Here is a 26,404-nt window from a genome sequence, read left to right on the forward strand (position 1 = left end):
CAGTGCTGACCAAATGATATTCCTGAAAGGCAAATTTCAGTTGTAGCAGTTGCCTGCACATTATCTTCAGGTTAAGTAAAACTTTAAATACCTGTATTTGTATTGATTCTCATAATCTAACTCTTGCTTACTTTTCCAACTAGCTCATCCATACTGCTTTCTGACCCAAACCTTTGCTGAAGCCACACAAAACTACTTTCCATTTCTGGAACAGACTTACCATAAATAAATAAATAGACAGACAGACAGACAAAAAATATTCCACCCTTCTCCCTGACCACTCTTACTCTGCTTTTTACCCCAGAAGAGCCCTGCTTTAACACTTGGTTCAAATATCACACCTTCTTCCCAGCTTTTTTTCCCTGGCATTCAAATTACTTCCACTCTTTTGCCTCCATAGAGTATCTTATATATTCCTCTATTGAAGTTTGTAGTAAATGGAAGGAAGAGTCATCAGCTTTTGAGTCATACAGTAGAGTACTTGAAGAAGACTTAAGAAAGGGTTATCACAGTGATTAACATACTCAGAAAGTAGGAATTTGAAAGAACATTTAGAAGAATTTAAATATAGTAGATTGTTGGAAATTGTCTGTTACAGATGCTTATAGAAAATCAAATAATTATTTATGAGAAAAAAAAAATTCCTTTCTGCCCCAGAAAGAAAGAGGAGAAAATTGTGTTAAGCATCTTTTTGAGTCCTCTTTGGCTTTCCACCATAATCTCATTGTCTTTCTTTAGAACTCTACAATTTAGTGTGGACACTTAAATCTACTACTTTTGTTTCTCTGGCCTTTTACTTGCATAGCTGAGAAAGTTTAATCCCAAAATGGACCTTTTTTTTAATAGTTCATTTGATTAACATAATACTAATGAGGTCTGTGAAATAATAGAAAAAATATATATTGGTCTCTGTCCCCCGGTTCCTGGCACAGAGATCCAAAACCTTTATAATTTCTTAAGTGGTAAGAATCTAGTGTTATCTTTTGTTCTAATATTTGGTTTTTGACCTTGGTTCCTGATGTAGAACTACGAAGTCCCTTGGAATCTCCTGGGTGATAGGAGTGACTTTTGTTCTATTGAGAAGATTTTGGCACCTGGATAGCTTCAGGATGGGGGCTGATCACCAGAAAGACCAGACCATAATTAGAAGCTTGGATCTATCATTGCTACCCCCATCCTCTATGAAGGGGAGAAGGACTAGAGATTGAGTTAGTGATGGTTCATGCCTGTGTAATGAAGCCTCCTAAAAATCCCAGTAATACACGTTGGGAAGCTTCCAGGTTGGTGAATACATGAGGATGTGAGGAGGGAGAGTGTGCCCAGAGAGAGCATGGAAGCTCAGCATGCCTTCCTATATGCCTTTCTCTAGGCACTTCCTCCATCTGGCTGTTCCTGAGTTATATCCTTTTATAATAAGTCAGTAATCTAATAAGTAAAATGTTTTCCTGAGTGCTTTGAACCACTCTAGCAAATTAATTGAATTGAAGAGAGGATCGTGGGAATGACTGATTTTTAGCCAGTAGGTCAGAAGCACAGATAACAAGTCTGGACTTGTACTTAGCATCTGAGGGCAGTAGGCTTGTGTGACTGAGCCCTTAACTTGTGGGATCTAATGCTGTCTCTAGGTAGATAGTGTCAAAATTGAGTTAAATTGTAGGACACCTAGCTGGTGTTGCAGAATTGTTTGATGTGTAGAAAACCCACACATCTGGTGTCAAGTAAAATAGTGTTGTTGGTAATAGAGAATGAGAGTAGAGGAGACACATAGGATAGTGTTTCATCCCCATATAAGGTAAAAAGTAAAAATACCACAATTCATGGCTATAGAATGATGGGCCTTTACAGAACTTCTCATTGGATCTACTCAGGGCAAAAACACGAAGTGGGGATAATTTTGTGCATTTAGCATGGACACTTAAATCTACTACTTTTATTATTTCCTCAGTACCCAGAATAGTTCTAGATAAGTTACTAAATATTTATTGGATGGGTTGATGTTGGAATGAATGAATGAAATATTCAGATAAATGATTGAGATGCATGAGTACTTTGTAAGTACAAAACAGTGTAAAATCATTGAGACTTAAAGCAAACCAAGAAGCAGACTCTTTTTTTTTTTAAGATTTTATTTATTTATTTGACAGACAGAAATCACAAGTAGGCAGAGAGAGAGGGGGAAGCAGGCTCCCCGCTGAGCAGAGAGCCCGATGTCGGGCTCGATCCCAGGACCCTGGGATCATGACCTGAGCTGAAGGCAGAGGCTTTAACCTACTGAGCCACCCAGGCGCCCCAAGAAGCAGACTCTTAACTATAGGGAACAAACTGATGGTTACCAGAGGGGGGTGGCGGGATGGGTTAAATAGGTGATGGGGATTAAGGAGGGCACTTGTGATGAGCACTGGATGATGGAAGTGTTAAATCACTGTTGTACACCAAAGCTAATATTACACTGTATGTTAACTAATTGAAATTTAAATAAAAACTTAAAAAAAAAGAAAAATCATTGAGAAAAAGGTGGTGTGAATCAGTTAAATTTTCTTGAAGAAAATGATTCACATCTGGGTTTGCATCTCCACGAGGCAACAATAGGCGTTTCTTTCTTCATGATCCCATTGCCTTTCATATTAGTTGTTTCAATTAGTTGTGTCATATTAGTTGTTTCCATAACTGCCTGTCCTGGAAAGAACATGTCTTGTCATTTTTGTTTTCCCTCTGGTCCTAAAACACTGTGTTCAGGGAATAAAAGAAAGAATGAATTTGAACTGGTGGAAAAGAGGATGTTCTTTATAAAGGATCAGTGTGATTGGAGGAGAGAAAGTCTGGGTTTGTTGGAAGAATTCACTTGATGGCAAGAGCAGAGTTGTGAATGCTAAAATATTAGTACTTTGTGGGTCCAAAGTTTATTTTTTAGGTATTTTGAAATTATTTGACTCTGACATGCCATAGAGTAATAATTTCAAGTTGAACAAAAGTATATTAATTTAGAAAGTATTTTTTCTATATTTTAAGTATTTTCAGGAGATGAAAAAAATGGTTAATGGACACAACAAAGCCAGTATTACTGGGGTGCCTGGGTGGCTCAGTCAGTTAAGTGTCTAGCTCTTGATGTCAGCTCAGGTCATGATCTCAGGGTCGTGAGATGAGGCCCTACATCAGGATCTGTGCTGGGGGTGGAGCCTGCTTAAGATTTTCTGTCTCCCTCTCTCTATCCCTTTCCCCTCCTTCTCTGGGAAAAAAAAAGTAATTATTATTTTCCTAGTTCACAGGCTTTCCAAACATTGGTATATGTAGAGTTGCCTATACTTTTAATTCTATCAACTAATAATATATATGATTATATATGTAATAAAAGTTTATCATTTCTATTTTCATAAAATTCTAAATACTTTTTCTGTTTATAAATTCTTATAACTTAAATGTATTAAGTATTTAGTTTACTGATCTGTAATAAGTAATTTGGAAATTGGCCAGGTGAGGAAGCTGCTAATAAGAATAAAGCTAATGATATGGGGCGCCTAGGTGGCTCAGTTGGTTAAGCATCTGCCTTTAGCTTAGGTCATGATCTTGGAGTTCTGGGTTGAGCCCGCCCCACTTTGGGCTCTGTGCTCAGTGGGGAGTCTGCTTCTCTCCCCACCCCCCACCCCCAGCTCATGTTCTCTCGCTCTCTTACTTCCTCTCGCTCTCAAATAAAGAAATCTAAAAAATAAAAAAATAAAGCTAATCATAATGCTGTGGTGTAATTATGGAAGCATTACTGAAGAAACATCTGGAAAAATGGTGGTCTGTTAATAAGTAATATGTATTATAGAGAGAATAATGAGTATTATAAGGATACTCCTATTTTTATACTTTTCATACTATTTCAAGAGTTAGTTGTACTTTATTTCCCATGTATTTCTTAGCCTTTTATAATTTAATTTTTACTAAAACTTTAAAAATATGTCTAATAGTCTCTTCTCAGACCTCATACTATTAGACCATTTTCACATTTTTCAGTTTTGTCTAATCCTTCCTTATAATACCTTCTTCGCCCCTTCTATGACATATTCCTGGTCTTTTCCCTCATGTCTAACCCTTCTATTTTTATTGTTTTGTTTTTGTCTTTAGCTTTCTCTCCTCTATTTCTTATATGTATGAATTCCACAAGACTCTTTGTCTCAACTTCTCTTCACCAAAGAAAGCTTATAGGGGGAGGGAATTAAAATATTTTTAGGGATGCTTTTATTTGCCTTTAACATATATTGCTTTACTAGCTTTGAATTTTTAAATTACTTTGACTCCATTTGGATATTACCTGAACTGCTTATAGTAAAATTAATTGTTGAATATATTTTTGTCTTTGCTAGAAGGCAAGCTATGTCACGTCCATTAGTATATCTCCATTGCCTAGCCTAGAGCTTGGTATGTAGTTGGCAATTAATACATATTTGTTAAGTAAACAAATGATTCCTACTGTCACTTTGAAGTTAACATGTTCAAAATTGAACTCATCTGAAATTTTCCTTTGCTTCTATATCCACTTACTGTTTGATGTCCAGATCAAATGCTATTTCTTTTCTGAGACTTTCCTTAATCTTCCCCAAAATCTCTCTCCCTATTCTAGATTCCTTTAGCAAATAATACTTTTATTGTACCTTCATTCTGGATTACATTTTACATATTTATGTACAAAATAGGTTGAGGTCAAGGGCTAACTTTCAACCCCAAAACAAATGCATTATTTAAAATGATCCTAAGGTCTTAGAAAACAAAAGTGGAGGTGTGTCACTGATCCTTCTGCATAGTGTTGCCCTCTTCCCCATCTTGCTACTTTTCACTTATCTTTCAGTCCTTTTTTTTTTTTAACGTTTATTTATTTATTTGAGAGAGATAGGGAGAGAGAGAATATGTGTGCATCTGCAGGAGCAGGGGGAGGGGCAGAGGGAGAGAATCTTCAAGCAGACTCCCTGCTGAGCATGGAGTCCTTCATGGAGCTTGACTCCACAACCCTGAGATCATGACCTGAGCCAAAACCAAGAGTCGGTTGCTCAGTTGACTGAGCCATGCAGGCACCCCCACTTATCCTACAGTCTTAATTGAGACATGATTTCATCTAGGAAGCTTTCTGAGCTTTGGTCAGGTGTTGACTATGTGGCTTTTTTTTTTTTTTTTTTTGGTATTTGTTTTTTAAAGATTTATTTATTTTTACTTTAGAGAGAGAGTGTGTGTGTGGGTAGGGGCAGAGGAAGATGGGGAAAGAGAATCCTCAAGCAGACTTGCTGCTGAGCACAGAGCCCAACCTGTGGCCTGATTCCAGGACCCTAGATCATGATATGAGCTGAAATCAAGAGTCAGTTGCTCAACCGACTCAGCCAGTCGGGCATCTCTGTTTTTGTTTTTTGGTACTCCTCCAGCTCATTAATTTAACAAAAAGTATCAGGTGTCATTTAATGCCTGTGTTGTGCTAGGCAACTGGGATAAAGTAATAAACAAAATTACTATTATCTTGTCTGTCACATAGCCTACATCCTACGGAGAAAGGCAGATATAAAACAAGTATTCACCAAATAAGTAATTGTCAGTTACTATGAAGGAAAAGCACAGTGTTCTATGTGAGAGTCAGCCTATATAGATGGGGGGTTGATTAAGAAGAATTTTTTGAAAAAGTGTATCTAACAAACTTCAGTTATGATTAAGATTTAGTCAGACAAGAAATGGGGAAAAGGCATTTCAAACAAACATACTATCTTCAAAAGACCTAAGAAAAATAGAATTAGATGCTTTTGAGGAACACAAAGATAGGCCCATTTTGGCTAAGGAAATAGTATTACCTCATTATACAGATGAGGAAACTGAGGCTCAAAAGAAGTTCGGTGAGTGTAGAACATATTAAGGTCATAAAATTTGTAACTGGAAAAGCCTAGGTTCAAATTTTGGACTTTGTAAATCCTTAGTATTCTTTCCATTATACCTTGAATTCCCGAGTGAAAATTTGAACAAAATCTTTTCAAACTCTGGCATTTTGTTTCTTTTCTAACACCATAGAAAATTCTTTCACTATTTTCTATTTTTTAGCAAAGGAGATATTTCTGTGTGGAGCCATTGCTGTCAAAAGAAAAGAGATAATTGACCTGGAAGTAGGCAGAGATGCTTCCATTGAATTTGTGACTTTGAAAACTCATTTTATTATTTGTTTGACTCAGGATTTATGAGCCTCCAGGTTGTCGGGGGTCTATGGAATCCACTGTCTGTATTAATCTGTGAATATCTTTGTATTTTGCCAGTGGAGCATTACAGCTCTCAAAATTCATAGCAAGCATCTTGCATTCTACTTTATTTCCATTCAACAGAATAACATTATAAACTTGACCCACTTCTGACAAATAATTTAAGTTAATGTTTCACAAAATACACAAACTCCTTTTGGGAATTGATTTCTAGGCAGCTGATAAAACACTGAAGCGTTACCCTTTTTTTTTTTTTCCCTTTTTCATTTTGATGTGGACTTGGATGGACAAGGGAAGGGAAGTTGTTATGATGCAGAGGCAAAGTTGGAAATGCCAAGTTTTTTCCTCGAGGGAATGTTTGTTACCCTGCCGTGAACTGCCTGCAATCCAGGATGTTGCAGCGTCCTTGCTCAGCAGCCTGCAAAAATGTCCATATCATGTCAGTACTGTGCGATGTTCCAAGTAACTGGAGACTTGTTAGCTTAGAGACCGACTTCAGGAATGTTTTATATAAGGAAACTTACCCAGTGATATTCCTGTTTCCTTTTGTAACCTGGTACAATCATGGTATTATGTTTATCAGAGAATTTTTGCCTCTGTGTTTTTTCCTTCTAAATGTTCTTTTTACTAAGAATAATTATAACATGAAAGACTGATTTTATTTCTTCAGTCCATTTTTTCATTTGTGATTTTGTATCTTACTCCTCTCAATCTGAAGAAAAAAATCAGTTAAAAAAACTTTAAGGTACTTATTTTACTTGTTCTGACATTCTTTTTTTTTTTTTTAAGATTTTATTTATTTATTTGACAGACAGAGATCACAAGTAGGCAGAGAGGCAGGCAGAGAGAGAGAGAGGGAAGCAGGCTATCTGCCAAGCAGAGAACCCGATGTGGGGCTCGATCCCAGGACCCTGGGATCATGACCTGAGCCGAAAGCAGAGGCTTTAACCCACTGAGCCACCCAGGTGCCCCTTGTTCTGACATTCTTAAACATTGGTTTTTGTGGGTGTTTTGCTTGAATGAAGACTGTGAGAGTAAGCTTTTTATGACTCAAGATTTGGGGATATTATATGCCAAATGCATGTTTTTTGTTTTGTTTTGTTTTTTTTTTTAGTTTCCCAAAATACGGTGTTATCGTAGTAAGTAGAGAAATATTTTAGAGAATATTTTGTATTATTAAGAAAACATTTAGTGTTTTGTTTAAATTTTATTTTATTTTTAAAGATTATATTTATTTGACAGAACGAGAGCGCATGAGCAAGGGGAGCAGTAGAAGGAGAGGCAGAAGCAGGCTTCCTGCTGAGCAGGGAGCAAGATGAGGGACTCCTGGGATCATGACCTGAGCTGAAGGCAGACACTTAACCATCTGAGCCACCCTGGTGCTCCTAAATTTTATTTTTCAAAGTATACTTGTTTTCCTGTACAGTGTTCTCCACCCCACCTGTCCCTGAGCATTTTTCTGTTGTTGTTGTTTTTTTTAAATGGCTTTCTTTGTTTTTTGTTTGCAGGCAGCTATCAATGGTGTAATACCCCAGGAAAATGGCATTCTACAAAGGTATGTTATAAGGTGCTTAATAGTAGGATGAGAATTTAGCCAAGCGAAAAGAGACAGTTGTTAATTTTTTTTTGTTTAACTTTTTGATAGAGCATTTGATCCTTGGTGTAGAAGCTCATTAATATAGTTACTGTTCTTTCAGACAATTTTATTATATCAGTTTCCTAAAGTTTCCAATTTTTAACTATATAATGTTATTTCAGAATGAGTGGTACTATTTTAATGGTGGTTTTATTTTATTTTTGAAAAAGCTTTTCAAGGGGATCTTCTAATTCATAAAATGGAATCTCAGAACTCTAGAGCATGGTTATTATCTACCTATCCAGGCGTTATCTCCAACCTTGCTACAGTCTTTTTTTCTTCACTTTTGGTTTCTAAATTAAGTTCATGTTAATTTGCAACAATTTGAATAAGTCCTTAATTGATGAAACTTCCCAAAGCACTGAACTGTTTCACTTGAAGAATGCATTGTTAACATGTGGAATGTTCTTCATGGTTTTGTGTCATTGCCAGAGGGTAAAATTGGAAGATGAAGCCAAGAGAACTATAAGATACAAAACCATTCCTTAGATTAGAAATAACTTTTTATAAATTTTCTTTCCTTAAAATTAGAGGCTGGTTTGGATTAAAAGAGGACGCTATAGAGTCATAGGAGGTAAAACCATTCTCCCTTCCAAGTGTAGTTTAATTACTTGATTTTTCCCTCCTCTTGTGTCAATTCAAACTTTGGCTTGAATTTCGGTGGCTAGGATTTCTAAGTCACTGAAGCATGATCTACTAAGTGCAGATGAGGCAAACAGAAACAGCAGACTAGGAATGAGATTGTTTTGGAGAGGAAGAAGAGTGCTGTTGCAAAACCATCAGAAAATTCACCATGAGCTGCAAAATGTGCTATACTTTATAGGAAACTGTGTATATTTAGAAAGGAAGCAAATTCTGTTTGGTACTTTTACTACCCTTAGTAAATAATAGACCTGTTCCCCACCATTTTTAAAAAACTGTCAGAATTTCATCCAGAGTAAATGTGGCTGATTTCCAGAGTCTGTACCAAAAAAAATTTTTTTTTTTTTTTTTTTGTTCAAAAGCGTTCAGTTTTACTGAAACCCTTATCTAGAAAGCAAACCAGATGATTACAGGAACTTCTTTATGGTCATTTTTTTTTTCTTGGTTTAGAAGGTTTTAGACTTCTAAATATGGTTCCAGTTTTATTCTTGAGTAAATTTTATTTCACCTTCTGTGCCAAAATTTTTGCTTGCTAAACCCTTGTGGATTTAGCTTCTGGGTTCTGAGTACATATTGGATATATCTTAAAATTAACAATATTTTGCTCTGGGTGAACTGTAGAAATTTCCTCATCCCTGGAAACATCCCATCTCTCCTGTCACTGATGATACTTTTTGCTTAATATTTAAAAGTAGAGATTCAGCACTAAATTGATTTCTAATACTATAAAATTTGGAGTTTAACGTTCATTAGAGAGTGGTTTTGTTTATTTTGTTTGCTTATTTAATTAAAGGAATGAATCATATATGCACAGAAGAAAATCAGTTGTATCTAGCAATAGTCTTCAACTCTCTCCCTTTCTGACTTTGTTCTTTAGCTTTGAAATCACTGTGGAATTGACATAATTAAAAATTCGCTTGTATATCTCCTAACCAGAGGAAAATGAAAGAGGGTTCTTTGTTGCTTTCTCATTGGCTTACCACTGAAAGTGGAAGATAGGAATGGCATATGTAAATAGTTAAAAGGGTTTTTGTTTTGTATGTTTGACTTTTATTGTGTAGTCTGTGAATACAGCTGACTCCTAATTTGTCAGTTCATACTTCGACAGAGGAAAAAGCTACCAAAAAGATTTTTTTAAATATGAATTATTTTCGGAGGGAGAAGAACCCAGTCCCTGTGCTTTATAGCTGTTCTTGAAATCAATTTTTTTTGTGAATTCAAAAGTGGGAATATGGCTTTTAATGTACCCATAAAGTTCAAAGTAAAGAAACTAACATTTTAAAAGTGCTTAAGGCACTGTGCTAGGTAATTGATTTATTTTTCATTATTTAATACTTATTATAACTCTTAAGAGATTCATATTTCATAGTGAGGAAACTGAAGGTTAGAGAGTTTACTTAGATTTGCCCAAGCTCACAAATGTAGTAGGTGGTGAAGTCTGGTTTGTCTCATTTTAAAAGCCATGCATTTTTTTGATACCACTCTGCCCTATTCTAGGTCAGCAAACTAACCATGTCATGTCTTTTTTTTTTGTTTTTAAGATTTTTTTCATTTGGGTAAAAAAGTTGGAATTTAATACGTGTATAAGATCTTTCTCCCATAGCTTTGTTTTTACAGTTACTATTTTAGTTGTAAGCAAGTAAAGGCAGATATTATTATCCCTCATTTTACAGGTAGAGAGAATAAGGCATGAAGTGACTTGGCCCAGATGATACAGCATGATGTTGATGGAGTCAGGATATAAGCAAGTCTTCTGCCTCATCCTCCAAGGCTTATTTCACTAGACAATATATACTGCTAATACAACATATTTATAAACTGTGTGACTTATGCTGTCATAAATGTAAGCCATTCAGTCATGAAACATCAAATGTGTGCATGTTTATTTACTACCTCTTGGTATAATATTTTATTTATTAGCATGTTGTCCAGAGCCTTTTAAACATTATTTTTGGAGAGAGTTATTATTAGAAGGAAGTGCTAATGAATTACTTGTGTTAGTAGACAGCATAGGCTATATTTTCTAAAAATGTTATGAATCATTAGTGTAATTTTCCTCATTGACTAAGTGGGTAGTATTTGTCAGCTCACATTTTTTTGACCCAGACAGATATTCTGTATGTTTCTTTGTCTATTGTTTAATTCATTGAGGAAACCTTGAGAAGACTAGGCATTTTTCTAATTATTCACTGTTAACGTTTTCAGGATATATAATGCTGAGGTTTTTGATATGGAATATATCCATTTTGGCCAGTTAGTTTCTATTTATTGTCTTCTCTGGTGCTCATTTAAGAATCTGATTTTTTTCTAAAGACAAATTTATCTTTAAAACACATGTGTGTTTTTGTTTTGTTGTTTTTGTACCTAGAAATTTTACCTTGGGATGGATTTTTAAAAATTGAAATAAACATGTACAGAGTTCCTGTTTACTTTTGCTTTGTTCATTGCCTTCCAAGGATGTGTGTGGTTTGTAGAGTGAAGTTGCGTAAGGATAAAAACACTCCTTTAGTTGAGGTTTAGATCTAAAATAGATTTCTCCATAGCGTTCCCCTTAACAATCAGTGTCTTTTTTTTTTTTTAATTATTGATTAACTAGAAGAATGAGTATATCAGATTATAGAATGGTGTCTTCATAGATGAAAAGTCTTAAAAATACTTTTTTTTTGAGTCAGCAATTTTGGATGTCTTTGGATGGATACCGTTGAACATTAGTCAAAATTGATAGGATCATTAACTGGTAGTCTCTCTTTCTCCCTCCCTCTCTCTCTCTTTTTTTAAAAAAAAATATTGCTAGTGAAAAACTCTAATGCAAATTCATCATTTTTAATTATTTTTATTTTTATTTTTAAAGATTTTATTCATTTATTTGACAGAAAGAGACACAGTGAGAGAGGGAACACAAGCAGGGAGAGTGGGAGAGGGAGAAGCAGGCTTCCTGCTGAGCAGGGAGCCTGATGCAGGGGCTAAATCCCAGGACCCTGGGATCATGACCTGAGCTGAAGGCAGACGCTTAATGACTGAGCCACCCAGGCATCCTCATTATTTTTTATTGATCTTGAAATAGAGTAATTAATAGCCAATATGAAAATTCTCAAATGAGAACTTTTAAAAAAATTCTCTTGGGCTGACAACACATCAAATAGCCTGCTGTGATTAGAAATGTACTATCTCCTAGAGTTAGGGTTTGGTAAAGAAAAAAAGTGCATTAAGGTGTTTCAAACACTGGGAATTTCATATAGGGAATCAGTTCCAGAAATGTGGAGCAGGTTGAATGAGCAAAATGGGAATACTGAGATAATTCAGATATAATGACATCAGGAAACAGCTGGACCAGCAGGCCCAGTTGTGGGTGGGGTGGTCCTGCTAGGCTTGAGGAAAGGAGCATAGGCCAAGAGCAGATTTACAGCTGCAGCATCCTCTGAGTAGGGTGGGCACAGCCAGAACTGTGTGGACTGGCTCCAGAGTATTCCAGGAAGCCTGCTCTAGGACAGGTCTGTCTGGGAGAGCCCCCTGCTAACCACTAAAGGGCACAAAGTTGGGGTGCCTGGATGGCTCAGTCATTAAGCACCTGCCTTTGGCTCAGATCATGATCCCAGGGTCCTGGGATCGAGTCCCAAATCTGGCTCCTTGCTCAGCGGGGAGCCTGCTTCTCTCTCTCCTACTCCCCCTGCTGTGTTCCCTCTCTCGCTGTGTGCCTCTCTGTCAAATAAATAAATAAATAACATCTTAAAAAAAAATAAATAAAGGGCACAAAGTCACTCCTAGTATTAGAGGGAAAAAGGAAAGTGATTGGGAGAAATTGAAGTTAATAGGACTTGGAAGCCCAGAGGAACGGCCTTAGCAATTTGACCACAGACATAAGAGAAAGAAGTCCTGCTTCAGCTGATAATGGTACCTCTGCAAGATGCAGAGGCTAGTTTCGAAGTATTGAAAGAAGCTAGAAGCTAACACTGGTGGCTGATGCTAAAACAAAGTGGGTGTCATTGTTACAGTATGGTCACTGCTAGGTCACTGGTGTAGATAAGATCAATGTGCAGGGCGCCTGGGTGGCTCAGGTCATGATCTCAGGGTCCTGGGTTGGAGGCCCTTATTGGGCTCTCTGCTTAGCTGGGAGCCTGTTTCCCCCCCTCTCTGCCTGCCTCTCTGCCTATTTGTGATCTCTCTTTCTGTCAAATAAATAAATAAAATCTTAAAAAGAAAAAAAAATCAATGTGCAAAACTAAGAAGAAAATTTTGTGTGTGTCTGTACACACACTTGTGTGCTGCTGCATTTTTGTTACTATTACTGGTTATAAGGCCGTGATTAATATTTACCAGTTTCTTCTTCCACTCTTTATATTCCCTCTGCTAGCACCTCAGATAGTCAAGTTTCTTTACTTGGTGGGTCATCTCAAACATTTATTCTTAAAATCCTCAGTGGACCTGTCTTTTTAAAATTGGTTATAGTTTTCCATTAACTGATATTATTGGACATGCCCCAGAAAATAGTCCATTGTATAGCAGCAACCCAGTTTTTTCTTGGTAATCAGGACCTCCCACCTCACTTCATACCCCCTTATTTTACTAGTTAATTCAGTAATATGAAGAGTACAAAATGGCCAAGTGGCACTCTCAGGTTGTAGTTTTATGCAAGTACTGTGGAAATACTACATTCTTTGGAACTGTGATCTTTGAACCACCAGAGCCCAAAGTAGCAGGAAGCAAAAATTCTGTTATTAGTGTAATAAAAGAAACCACTACTAACACTTAATTCTTTTTTTTTTTTTTAAAGATTTTATTTATTTATTTGACAGACAGAGATCACAAGTAGACAGAGAGGCAGGCAGAGAGAGAAGGAAGTAGGCTCCCTGCCGAGCAGAGATCCCAATGCGGGGCTCGATCTCAGGACCCTGGGATCATGACCTGAGCCGAAGGCAGAGGCTTTAACCCACTGAGCCACCCAGGTGTCCCCTAACACTTAATTCTTATACCCACATTTTCTGGCAATATGAGAAATATCACTGTGTTTTAGTCACTGATACAAAGCATATACTACATGTTTTAAGGTGGAGACCCAAGTTTTGAGTATGTTATCTCCCAACTGTCTTCAGCAGGACATTTCACTGTTCTGACAAGCTAGATACTTCTGGGTAGCAGTATATATGAATGATACCAGCACTACTTTTGCTGTGAAATGAGTTCCTTGGTTAGAATTAGTGTTGTGTGGGGAAGCCTTAGATCAATAAGGTATTCCCTCAAATATGAACGGTGGTGCTGGTAAAAGTATTGCTGTCAGGGAAGTCAAGTCCATATCCAGAGCAGCGTCTTTTTAAGGGAGAACATACTGCTTCCTCCTCCATGATAGAAATGATCCATTAGGGGCGCCTGGGTGGCTCAGTGGGTTAAAGCCTCTGTCTTCGGCTCAGGTCATGATCCCAGGGTCCTGGGATCGAGCCCCACATTGGGCTCTCTGCTTGGCGGGGAGCCTGCTTCTCTCTCTCTCTCTGCCTGCCTCTCTGCCTGCTTGTGATGTCTGTCAAACAAATTAAAAAATCTTAAAAAAAAAAAAAAAAGAAATGATCCATTACCAGATCTCAAAGGAATGATGCCATATTGGCTCAGTTAGTTTCTCTTGTTTGCAGTTTTCAGACACTTTCCCTAGCCAGAGTCATACTTGGTAAGGGGAAATTGATGTTGTACTTATGTCTAATCTCCACTCCTCTTGTCATGGCCTCACTATATAGTAATGCATGGAACAGCCCTAGGGTAGTAAGGGAGAAAAGCTGACTTACATCAAGAACAATGTCATCTTATGCACATTGGGAGCCATTTTTTCCCCCCCAGTGGGTAGCCTGTGGGCAGCATTCCCCTCAGAAACATATATTCACACTTTGTGTCATTCTGAAAGTTCTCTTTTCATATCTTTACCCCTGATTTCCTTGCCACTTAATTTTTCTTTTATTCTTTCCAAGTCCCGATCAGCTGGCCAACCTATTATCCATTGTCCTTGGGTGAGTATAGATTTGTACTTCAGGTAATCTATCTTTCTAAAAGAAAATGTCAACCTGTGGTACAATCCCAAGTGCTCCCCACTAGAAGGCTTTTCTTTCACTACTGTCTTTCTGGGGTAACTTGGGGGGCTGTAATGCTTCAGCAGTTTGGTTTTTTTGGTTGGTATGAGCATGTATATTATACAACCATATTTTTTTCCTTTCCAAGTCCAAATCTTTTCTTCCTCATTTAACTTGGTTATTTCTTATTATTGATGGGAAGTACAAGGTACAGCAGCTGGCTTTTTACCTTGACTTGCTTGTAATCACTAGACCCCAGAAACCTCACCAAGGTGGCAGGTTCTCCCTTGCATTTTTGTGGCATGTATCTTCTAATCTCTATCATAAATGTGTCTTAACAAAGCATTCAAATACTTGCTACTTTTCTCTTCAGGATTTGTTCACATTGTTATCAATGTAATGTTTTTTTGTGGAATGTCTAGGTGATCAAGATCTCTCCAGGCTAGATTGATATGCTAGAGGAGAGTTGACATAATCTTCTGAAAAAGACAGTGAAGGTATTTTGTTTACCCTGCTGAGTAAAAGTAAAATGCTTGTCTTGGTGATTGCAAATTAATATAGAGTAAAAAAGTATATGCAAGATCAGTTGCTTCTTGCTACTAATCCTTCCTACATAGTAACCCTAACTCCGTGGATCAGGAAGCAAATATGGGATGTCTGCGAGTTACTGAGTATGTCTCTTTCAATTAAGCATTCAGAATCTGGAGAAGTTGTTGCAGGGTAGGTTCACAGATTGTTTGAACATGGTATGAGTGGATTTCGGCCCAAACTTCATTTACCACCATAATCTTCCACTTTTATATCCTCAGGAATTAGTATCAGTTTAGAGTTAGCAAGTAGTAATCCCATAAAAATTTAGATATTTTCCTTTTATCAGTACACAAACACCCTAATAAATGGCTGCAGGCCCATTAGGGGAAGTCTTAGAGGAAAATTTCTAATACATACATGTGGCTCTGTTGCATTGTGCTTGTGGGGATCAGGGAATTTATGTCTGTGAAACAACTTGTGTTTGGAAACGAGGAGTGAGTATGACTCTCTGTTGTGGTTACAGACATTAGGTTTTAGGCTATCAGATCTAGGATTTCTGATGTTTTTAGATCAAGTAGTATTTTAGTCAGTTGACTTTTAATTTGCTTCCTTAGAAATAATCGTGTTCTGGGGCGCCTGGGTGACTCAGTTGGTTAAGTGTCCTACTTTTGATTTTAGGCTCAGATTGTGATCTCTCAGGATCATGAGATTGAGCCCTTTTGGGGCTGGGCATGGAGCCTGCTTAGGATTCTCTGTCTCTCTCCCCCACCACGCTTGGCACATGCTCTCTCGGGGGAGGGGGGGGAATAATAATCATAATAATCATGTTCAGTTAAACACTTTTAAAGATCTCTGCAGGTTGAAATCTTCTGATTGCCCCTTCTTGTCTATGCTGTCCATTAATATAATTGCTTCCACCTTTTTCTTAACTAAATTCTGCCATTTGAACTGAGTACTTTGGGTTCTCATACCCATTAAGGAAACTTATTCATTGGTGTCATCTCTTCAACCCATGGAAGACAGCCACTACAGTTTTTCAAGAATGCAGACCCTCCCTTACTAATGTATTTCTTAATGCTTTAGTGCAGTGTCCTCTGGGACCTCATGGATGATGTAGTAGGAGGATGTATGTATGTTTAGATTGTACATGGAAATCCACTTGAGCATTCTTATTTTTCTAAGCATCAGGATTTCTTCTACATTTTGCCAGGAAAGTTTGGGCATTTCATGCTCATTAAATTTAGACTCCTTTGGGACTTAAGTTTCATTCAGTCAACAAGCATACTATTAGAGGACTTACAGCTGCTTAAGCAAACATGTTATATTTGGCCCTATTCAAACTCTTTTGGTCAAATTCACTTCAAACTCATTTCCTTACCTATTCCCTAGGTTTTTGCTTTATCAAAATCTTATAATTTTGGATATAAGCCTTCTCTAAGTGAAGACATTGTACTTATTCTCTTGGAGCATGCCTAGATCTGATTTTAGATGTAGTAAGGAATGGTGGGGGTAGGTTTTGGCAGTAGGCATCCCTTTTCAAGGCAACAGTCTCAAGTAAGAGCATTGCCAGTTTTTAAGCAAGAGGAGGCTAACCTCAGTCATGAGAGGAGGAGTTGTTTCTCTTTACAAAAAAGGTTGGGAGGGACTCTGAGTTCAAGGGTGTAACCTTCATCTGAATCTACTTGGGTATCCCTATTCCACATTTTAGGGTCCCACTCTTTCTAAAACAGTGTTGTAATTTTCACTAAAGAAACTTAGAAAGTACATGTACTCAGCTTTCATTGTAGTTATTTAAGCTGCAAAATTAAATTTTGTGTGTGATTCTCAGTAGGATCATACCCGCAGGATGGGAAATAATAAAGTGCTACTTCAAAAGCTTTAGCTTTCTTGTCATGGCTTGAACTAAACGTTAATAGCCCTAAGTGTGTCATTGTCTTCTGTTAAGCTTTCCATTAGAGTCAGAAGCAGCCAGCTCAAAGTCTTTATTTTGTCATTATTGCCACCATAATGGCCAAGTCAAATAATCATTTGTCCCCTTAGGTACTTGTTTTAATAGGTATGTGATCATAATGAACTATAAGTGACAATTTAGTTAATCCTTATGCCAGTACATGCTCACTAGTATCCCATTTTCCATTGGCACAGAGCTCATCAGTATATTGAAGGTCAAGGACATAATCAAACCAGTAACTGAATCCCATTTCTGGGACACCTCCATTACCAATAAATAAATAAATAAATAAAAATTGGGTATTTCAAATTTAATGTAGAATTGGTGTGGAGAGCTAAAAGAGCAAAAAAGTAAAACTGAAGTAACCTATGTATAGTAACTGCTTCAGGAAGTTACCACTCTTAGGTCTTGGTCAAAGGATTAACAGAACTTTCAAGCTCTGAGGAGCCTGTTAGACCTGAGTTAGTATCAGGCAGCTGTGGAATGCACACTGTCTAGCTCCTATTGGTATCTGAGGGGATGTCAGGAATCTGGTTATATGAATGCTGAAAAAAGCCAGGAGACTAAAAGCTATAGGATGATACTGATAGAAACATATGCAAATAGGAAGAAGGAAGGCTTTCGTCCTCTCCTCCTAACAAATGATCTCTATCTAGTATCCCCTATTTACAGAATCTATTGGGGAAACATACGCCAAAGGACAAATAGAATTTTGCAGAGTGCTAGAATAGACAATAGAAGGATGAATTTTGAGTTAAGAAAACAATAAGTCAGGGACCAGCCTGTTAATGTTAGCTATTTTTCTGAGGTTCCTAGAAGTTGTGACAAAATTTACAGATATGAAATATCATTGCACACATTCTCTTCATAGATACTCCAACAGTGGATTCCAACAGTGATATTCTTTCCTGCGTTGGACATTTTCTTTTCTATGTCTTACTTCTAAGATTACTTTTCTTGAATCTAACAACTAGGAGAAAGTGTAGATTTTTGCCTTTGGATCAGTGATTACTAGAGTATCTGAACTCTCATCATTATTACCTACAATGAGAAATATTTGGAATCCAAAAAATACACATATGCAAATATTGATCAGAATCAAAAGTTTTGGGAAATAATACTTGGTTCTAACTATTAAGTGCCATGTAGTAATTATTTGTATCCTATCCTATCCTGTCCTAGTCTTTAAAAGACAACCACAATGCACAAAATCAATTTTGTAATCTAAATTCGGTAAACACTAATCAGAGCAAAAGTGTGAAGTAAATGTAAGTATTTTCTCCTGAGTTGTCATAAGAATAGTGCTTATTTGTGGGTTTTTGGTCATTGTTTTTGTTGTTCCTGTTCAGGTTCCCAATCTGTTGTTTTTTCCTTAAATTTAGAGTGAGAAAAAAGATGTTTTAGAACTGAGCTTGTAGTTTTGGTGGTGGTGGAACATATGTACAATAATGATGTTTCAATGGAAGCATTCTTTATGTTCTCTTCTTCTTTACTTCTCCCTGTGAGGGGGAAAAAGAAGTGACTATATATGATAAACTAAGTGAGAGAAAAATCAAATTCTTTAATAATTATTCCTTTACTCACTGGTTTGTTAAATATTTAAGCACTTTCTCTGTAAAAGCTTGAGCTCCAGGGAGAGGATACAGCCATTAAATTAACAAATGTGAACTTTGCCCTTCTGGAACTTCTATTCTCTGGGGGGTCTTAAATGTCAAATGATTAATATCAATTATAATTGGTAGTTGTGAGGAATTAGAACCATTCTGAGGTAGTAAAACATGCTCTGAGTTGAAAAACATTAAATCTGAGATATGAAGGCTGAATATAATTAGCTAGAAGAAAGATGGAATATTGGGATGAGATGGGAAAGAAAGAACATGCTTAGAAGGAATAATCTGTGTTCCCCTATGAAATGAGAAGGATCAAGGTGAGACAGAAGAAATGAAAGGCTGTTGTGGCTGTTAACATAGAGAGATTGGAGATAGCCTAGCACAAGCTAAGTCTGGGGAGGTAGATAGGATTTGGATAATATAGGGACTTATACACCTCTTTATAGCTCTGTATGAAGAGCAGAGGGGAATATTGAAGAAAATGACATGAAGACATTTATATAATTTCATTTTTGTGATGGTAAGGAATGACATGCAAGGGAGCAAGGGAACATTCAGAGAGATTAGTTAGGAGGCTGTTGTATCAGCCTGTGCAAGAGGTGCTTGTGGCTTGCGGTAGGGTGTCAGCTTCAGAGGGGAAAGGTAGATAACTTAACTAAAAGATTTTTAGATGGTAAAATTGAAAGGACTGACTAGATATGGGAGTTGTGAGAAAAGAAGTTATCAAGGATAACAGCCAGAAGTTTCTGGCTTGGATAGCTGACATGAGGAATAATGGAGGGAGAATCAGGCTTGGGGAGACAAGAATGAGTTAAACTTTGGATATACTGAGTTTGAGATCTTACCAGGTACCAGACAGTGTGCTAAGCTTTTCACGCATTTATCTGACTTAATCCCTACGAGTGTAATTAATTTTCCCATTTAACAAATGAGATAACTATTAAGTGGGCAGAACAAAGATTGTATTTTTATTTTTTAAGATTTTAACATGTTTAAGTGTTATTGAGAAGAATCTAGAAGAGAAGATGATGTTGAAGATAGTGGAAAGGAAAAGTATACCATAATGTAAAGCTAATTAGAAGATGGTTTTAGATAGAATGATGTTGCCCCTGTTTTACAGAAAGAGAAAAAGAGTACATATGCTGGTTAGTTGGTGGATTTGTTGTAAAAAAAAGGGAATTTCATCTTGATGGCATCTGTTTTCTATGCAAAGCAGGGAAAAAAATAATCTTTTAAGACTGAGGAGTATGATAGAATGGAGATTTAAGGATGATTAATTTCTGAGTTTTGTGGAAAGTAGAGTTAATCAAATAATCTTTCAGAGAGCAAATGAAAGTGAATGAAGAAGACACTGTTCTTAGTTCACAGAAATTAATGTCCTACTAACATCATAACAATGTAAGGCAAAAATCTGATTAAATGCTAAATGATATGTATGATACTGCTAATAGACACAGAAAGACAAGGATGGGAGGGAGAGTAATGTGGCTTTCAGTTGCTAGGGAAGATTTTATGGAGGAAGTAAAACTTTAGTTAGGCCTTGATGCATAGGTAGGTAAATTTGATTGGAAGACCAACACAAGCCAAGTATGGAATGGGTCCTTAGTGGTAATCTGTAATGATTTGGTTGATGATAATCTTTCTTTTTATGTCAATATTTCAGTGACTATGGAGGTGAGACTATACCAGGACCTGCATTTGATCCAAGTCACCCAGGTTCAGCTCCTGCTCCCTCTTCCTCTTCAGCATTTCGACCTGTAATGCCATCTAGGCAAATTGTAGAACGGCAACCTCGGATGCTGGACTTCAGGGTTGAGTACAGAGACAGAAATGTTGATGTGGTACTTGAAGACAGCTGTACTGTTGGTAAGGTTTTTCCTAGTATAAAGCCTTCATAAACAAACAATTCATTAGGTAAACATTTAGTTTATATTCTTTTCTTTTGAGTTGACTGCCAATAAGAAGGGAAAAAAGGCAAATTGAAACTGATATTTTCCATACAGATAATTGTGCTTCATTTTGAAATACTATGTTGATACTGAGGCAAGTTTGAGAATAATTCTTTTGTTCCACTTACATGGAATGGTATAAGATGCTGTTTTAGGGCAGATGCAAATCAAACTTTTAAGTATATTGTGTGTTGTACTTTATAGCTGAAATTTATTCTGTTTTTATGCTATGGTTAATGAGAGATCAGAAATAAGACCTGTTTCTATCATTCCTTCTCCCTGCCAGTTGAATAACTGCCAGTTGAATAATTGCTTCAATACTATACTCTCAAAGGAAACTTAAAGTGTATGGCTGCCATTATTGGATAGATTTTACCCAATTCCTTTCCTTTCCTTTCCTTTCCTTTCCTTTCCTTTCCTTTTCCCTTCCCCTTCCTTCCTTTCTTTTCTTTTTTTTTTTTTTTAAGATTTTGTTTATTTATTTATTTGACAGATCACAAGTAGGCAGAGAGGCAGGCAGAGAGAAAGAGAGGAGGAAGCAGGCTCCCTGCTGAGCAGAGAGCCCGATGCGGGGCTGAGATGCGGGGCTGAGATGCGGGGCTTGATCCCAGGACCTTGGGATCATGACCTGAGCCAAAGGCAGAGGCTTTAACCCACTGAGCCACCCAGGTGCCCCGCTTCCTTTCTTTTTTAAGGATTTTATTTATTTATTTGACAGAGAGAGCACAAGCAGGCAGAGAGGCAGGCAGAGGAGCAGGAGAGGCAGGAGGAGCCTGATGTGGGGCTGGATCCCAGGACTGTGGGATCATGACCTGAACCTAAGGCAGACGGTTAACCAATTCAGCCACCCAGGTGCCCCTATTTTCTCAGATTACTATAGAGAAGCTGTGTTGTATTCATATTTGATTCGGATTACCTGACCCATTAATATAATTTTGCCTTAAATCTAAATTCCAGATATTTCTGAAATTTTGCCTTTGTTTTTTAAAGGAAGATTCTTGCCTAATTTTATTTAATTTTTTAATTGAGATATATTACAGGGTCACCTGGGTGGTTTAGTAGGTTAAGCGTCTGACTCTTGATCTCAGCTCAGGTCTTGATCTCAGGATTGTGAGAACAAGCCCTGCACTGGGCTCCAAGCTGGGCATGAAGCCTACTTTAAAAAAAAAGGAAAAAAAAAAAAAAGAAGAGGTACATTGCAGAGAAGGGCGAAACTGTTAGAATATTGATCATTCTCAAACACTAATCAGATTGTTATTCCTTTACTTAGAGCCATTTAGAAACTTTCTGTTGATTTAGGATGAAATTAAAATCTTTCATCATGGCCTGTAAGTCCCTGGTTGGTCAGGCTCCTGCTACATCTCTGGTTTTCATTTGTTACCACTTTCATCCTTGTTCACCATGCCTAAGTTGTTTTGGTGTTGTTTCAAGTTCTTGAATAGGTTATTAGCTCACTCAGGGCCTTTGTACATGTATCTGCTTCTGCCCAGATTTCATTAGTCCATTCATTTTTTCCCATGCTCATTCCCATGCCCCCTATACACTCCCCCTCTTTTTTCTTTCAGTTGTGCTAAAAAAAAAAGCACATAATATGATATGTATCCTTTTAACAAATTTTTAAATGTATGATTGTTAACTATATGCACATTGTTGTACAGCAGATCTCTAGAACTTTTTCATCTTATGTAATTAAAACTGTATCCATCAAATGGCAACTCCCCATTTTTCCCTTCTATCAGCTCTTGGCAACCAGCATTCTACTTTCTGCTTAGATGAGTTTGACTACTATAAATATATCATATAAGTGGGATCATACAGTGTTTGTCCTTCTGTGTCTGGCTTATTTCCCTAAGTATAATATCCTCAAGTTTCATCCATGTGGTAGCATATTACAAGATTTTCTTCTTTTTTTTAAATGCTGAATAGTAATCCATTGTATGTATATACTACATTTTCTTTATCCATTCACTCATCCATGGACATTTGGGTTGTTTTCACCTCTTGGATATTATGAATAACGCTGCAGAGAACATGGGTTTGCAAATACCTCAAGATCCTACTTGCAATTTTTTTGGATAAATACCCAAATGTGGAATTGTTGGATCGTATGTGGCTTTATTTTTAATTTATTGGGGAATGTCCATATTCTTTTCCATAATGGGTGCACCATTTTAACATTCCCACCAATATAAAATGCATAAGGGTTCCAATTTCTCCACATCCTTGCCAGCACTTGCTATTTTATGCTTTGTTTTGATTTATAATGGCTTTTTTTTTTTTTTTAAACAGGTATGAGGTGATACCTTATGGTTTGGGTTTGGATTTCCATGTCATTAGTGATGTTGAGCATCTTCTCGTATACTTGTTGGTTATTTGTATGTCTTCTTTAGAGAAGTGCTTATTCAGGGCCTTTACCCATCTTTAAATCAGGTTACTTACTTTTTTGCTTTTGAATTATATGATTTCTTTATTTTGAATATCAACTCCTTATCAAATATATGCTTTGCAAATATTTTCTCCTTTACAGTCTCATTGACTGTTTCCTTTGCTACACTAAAGCTTTTTAGTTTAATCTAGTCCCACTTGTCTATTTTACTTTTGCCGTCTTTGCTTCAGGAATCATATCCATGAAATCATTGCCAGAACCAATGTGTGAAGCTTTTGCTTTATATTTTCTTCTATGAGTTTTATAGTTTCAGAACTTATGTTTGAGTCTTTAACCCGTTTTAAGTCAAGTTTTGTATATGGAATAAGGGTCCAATTTCATCCTTTTGCCTGTAGAAACCCAGGTCCCCCCCCCCACCACCATTTATTAAAAAGACTATCCTTTCTCCATTGTGTAGACTTGGCATTCTTGTCAAATCATTTGACCCATACACATGGATTAATTTCTGGACTTGCTATTCTGTTCCATTGCTCTGTATGTTTTTCTTTATGCCAGTACGTACTGTCTTGATTACTTTGTAAAATGTTTTGAATTCAGGAAGTATGAGGCCCTCAGCTTCATTTTTCTTTCTCAAGATTGTTTTGGCTATATAGGGTCCTTTGTGGTTCCTTATGAATTTTAACACTGTTTTCTGTAAAAATGTCTGCAAAGATGCCATTGGGATTTTGATAGGGATCATATTGAATCTGTAGCTTGCTTTGGATGGCATGGATATTTTAACAATATGAAGTCTTTCAATCCATGAACATGTGATGTCTTTTCATTTGTTTCTTCTGTACTTTCTTTTAACATTTTTGTTTTCATTGTACAAATCTTTTGCTTTCTTGGTTAAATTTATTCTTGTGTGTTATTGTTTTTGATGGTATTGTAAATGAGACTGTTTTATTAATTTCCTTTTTAGATTACTTGTTAGTGTAGAGACTTTGCTAAATTTGTTTATTATTTCCATCAACATTTTTTAAAAATGGAATCTTATGGTTTTCTACATATAATATTATCTGGAAACATAATTTTATTTCTTGCTTTCTGATTTGGATGCCTTTTCTTTCTTTTTATTGCCTAATTGCTCTGGCTAGGACTTCAGATATTCTGATGAATAAAAGTGGCAACAATGGGCATTCTTGCATTGTTTGTGATCTTTAGAGGAAAAGATTTTGGTTTTCACCATTGAGTATGATATTAGCTGTGGACATTTCATATATAGCCTTTATTATGTTGCAGTAGTTTTCTTCTGTTTCTGGTTTGCATATTTTTGTCATGAAATGGTGTTGAATTTTGTTGAATGCTTTTTTAGCATCTATTGGGATGATCTTGTAACATTTTTCCCTTCATTTTGTTAATATGGTGTATCACATCGATTGATGGATTCCATATGTTGAACCATCTTTGCGTCACATATATAAATTTCATTTGGTTATGGTGTATGATCTTTCTAATGTCCTGTTGAATTTGGCTTTCTAATATTTTGTTGAGGATTTTTGCATTCATATTCATCAGGGTAATGTTGGCTTATAGTTTTTATTCTTGTTCTTGTAGTGTCCCTTTTTGGCTTTGGCATCAGGGTAATATTGACTTCATAAAATGAATTGGAAGTGTTCTTTCTAATTTGGGGGATTAGTTTGAGAAAGAGTTACATTAATTTTTCTTCAGATGTTTGGTAGAATTCTCTTTTGAAACCACCCGGTGCTGAATTTTTCTTTGTTGGGAAGTTTTTCTTTGTTGGGAAGTTCATTACTGATTCAGTCTCTTTACTAATTATAGATTTATTTAGATTTTCTATTTCTTCAGATTCAGTCTCTGCAGGTTATACGTTTCTATGAATTTACCCATTTCTACCAGGTTATCCCATTTGTTGGCATATAATTGTGTATAGTAGTCTATATTCATATTATTTCTGTGACATCAATTGTAATGTCTCCTTCTTCCTTTCTGCTTTCACTGAGTCTTCTTTATTTTCTTAGTTTAGGCTAAAAGTTTATCAGTTTTCTTGATCTTTTCTAATATCAACTCTCAGTTTTGCTGATTTTTTTAAAACTATTTTTTCTATTCTCTTTTAATTTCTGCTCTAATCTTTTTATTATTTCCTCCCTTTTTCTAACTTTGAGCTTAGCTTTTCCCTTTTTTTAAAGTTACTTGAGGTGTATTAAGTTGTTTATTAGATCTTTCTTGTTGTTCTTTTTTTTAAATGTAGGCATTTACTGCTATAAACTTCCCTGCTTTTCCTACATCCCTAAAGTTTTTTCTTCGGTATGTTGTATTTTTGTTTGCATTTGTCTCCAGATGTTTTTAAATTTCTCTTTTGATTTTTTTCTTAGATCTTTTGGTTGTTTAAGCATAAGTTGTTTAATTCCAGAATTTTCCAGGATAGATGACATGTTAGATCACAAACAAGTCTTTTTTTTAAAAGGTTTATTTCTATTCTAAAGATTTTTATTTATTTATTTGGGAGAGAGAGAGAGAGTGAGCATGAGCAGGGGGAGGGGCAGAGAGAGAAGCAGAGTCTGTGCTGAGCAGGGAGTCCAATGTGGGGCTCAATGCCAGGACTCCAGGATCATGGCCTGAGCCAAAGGCAGCTGATTAACCACCTGAGCCACCTGCGCACCCCTAAAGGTTTATTTATTTATTTGGGAGAGAGAGCATGGGGGAAGTAGAAGAGGGAGAGAATCTCAAGCAGACTCCTTGCTGAGCATGGGCGCTGAAACAGGGCTTGATTTCATGACCCTGAGATCATGAGCTGAGCCGAAATCAAGAGTTGGTTGCTTAACCAACTGAGCCACCTAGGTACCCCGGTCACAAACAAGTCTTAATAGATTTAAGAAGATTGAAATCATATCAGGAATGTTTTCCTACTATAGTATAATGAAACTAAAAATCTATAGTAGTTTCCTTTTGCTTCCTTCTTCTTAAATTCATTAAAACTGATTTACAACCTAACATGGCATCCACTCTTGAGAATGTTCCATGTGTGCTTGTATTTTGCTGCTTTTCAGTGTAACGTTTTGTATGTGTCTGTTAGGTTCATTTGGTGTACAGTGTTGTTTGCGTCTTATGTTTGCTTATTGATCTTCTCTGTGGAAGTTTCATCAATTATTGAAATCCCCTACTATTATCATGTTGTGTATTTCTCCCCTCAGCTCTGTCATTGTTTGCTTCATATATTGTGTGCTTTGATGTTGGGTACATGTGTTTATAATTGTTACATCTTCCTAGTGAATTGACTCTTTTATCATTACATTATGTCCTTTCTATCTTGTGAAAGTTTTTGACTTAGACTCTATTTAGTCAATGTAAGTATGGCCACCATGTTCTGTTTTGGTTACTATTTGCATAGAATATTTTTTTCTATCCTTCCATCATTCTGTGTGTCCATGAATCTCAGGTGA

At 36.6% G+C, this 26,404-nt stretch overlaps 1 protein-coding gene across 2 annotated transcripts in view; it reads left to right on the plus strand.

Annotated features, from left to right (window-relative positions):
• FAF1 (Fas associated factor 1) overlaps window positions 1–26,404 on the plus strand; it is a 464,195-nt gene that overhangs the window by 120,923 nt on the left and 316,868 nt on the right. For both annotated transcript variants that reach the window (XM_080801413.1, XM_080801414.1), the window contains 2 exons: window positions 7,715–7,761; window positions 20,290–20,492. In XM_080801413.1, coding sequence (XP_080657539.1) covers window positions 7,715–7,761; window positions 20,290–20,492 — 250 coding nt within the window. The remainder of the gene's footprint in view (window positions 1–7,714; window positions 7,762–20,289; window positions 20,493–26,404) is intronic.

The sequence above is a fragment of the Martes martes genome (assembly GCF_963455335.1).
Source record: "Martes martes genome assembly, chromosome: 4".
Classification (NCBI taxonomy): Eukaryota; Metazoa; Chordata; class Mammalia; order Carnivora; family Mustelidae; genus Martes; species Martes martes.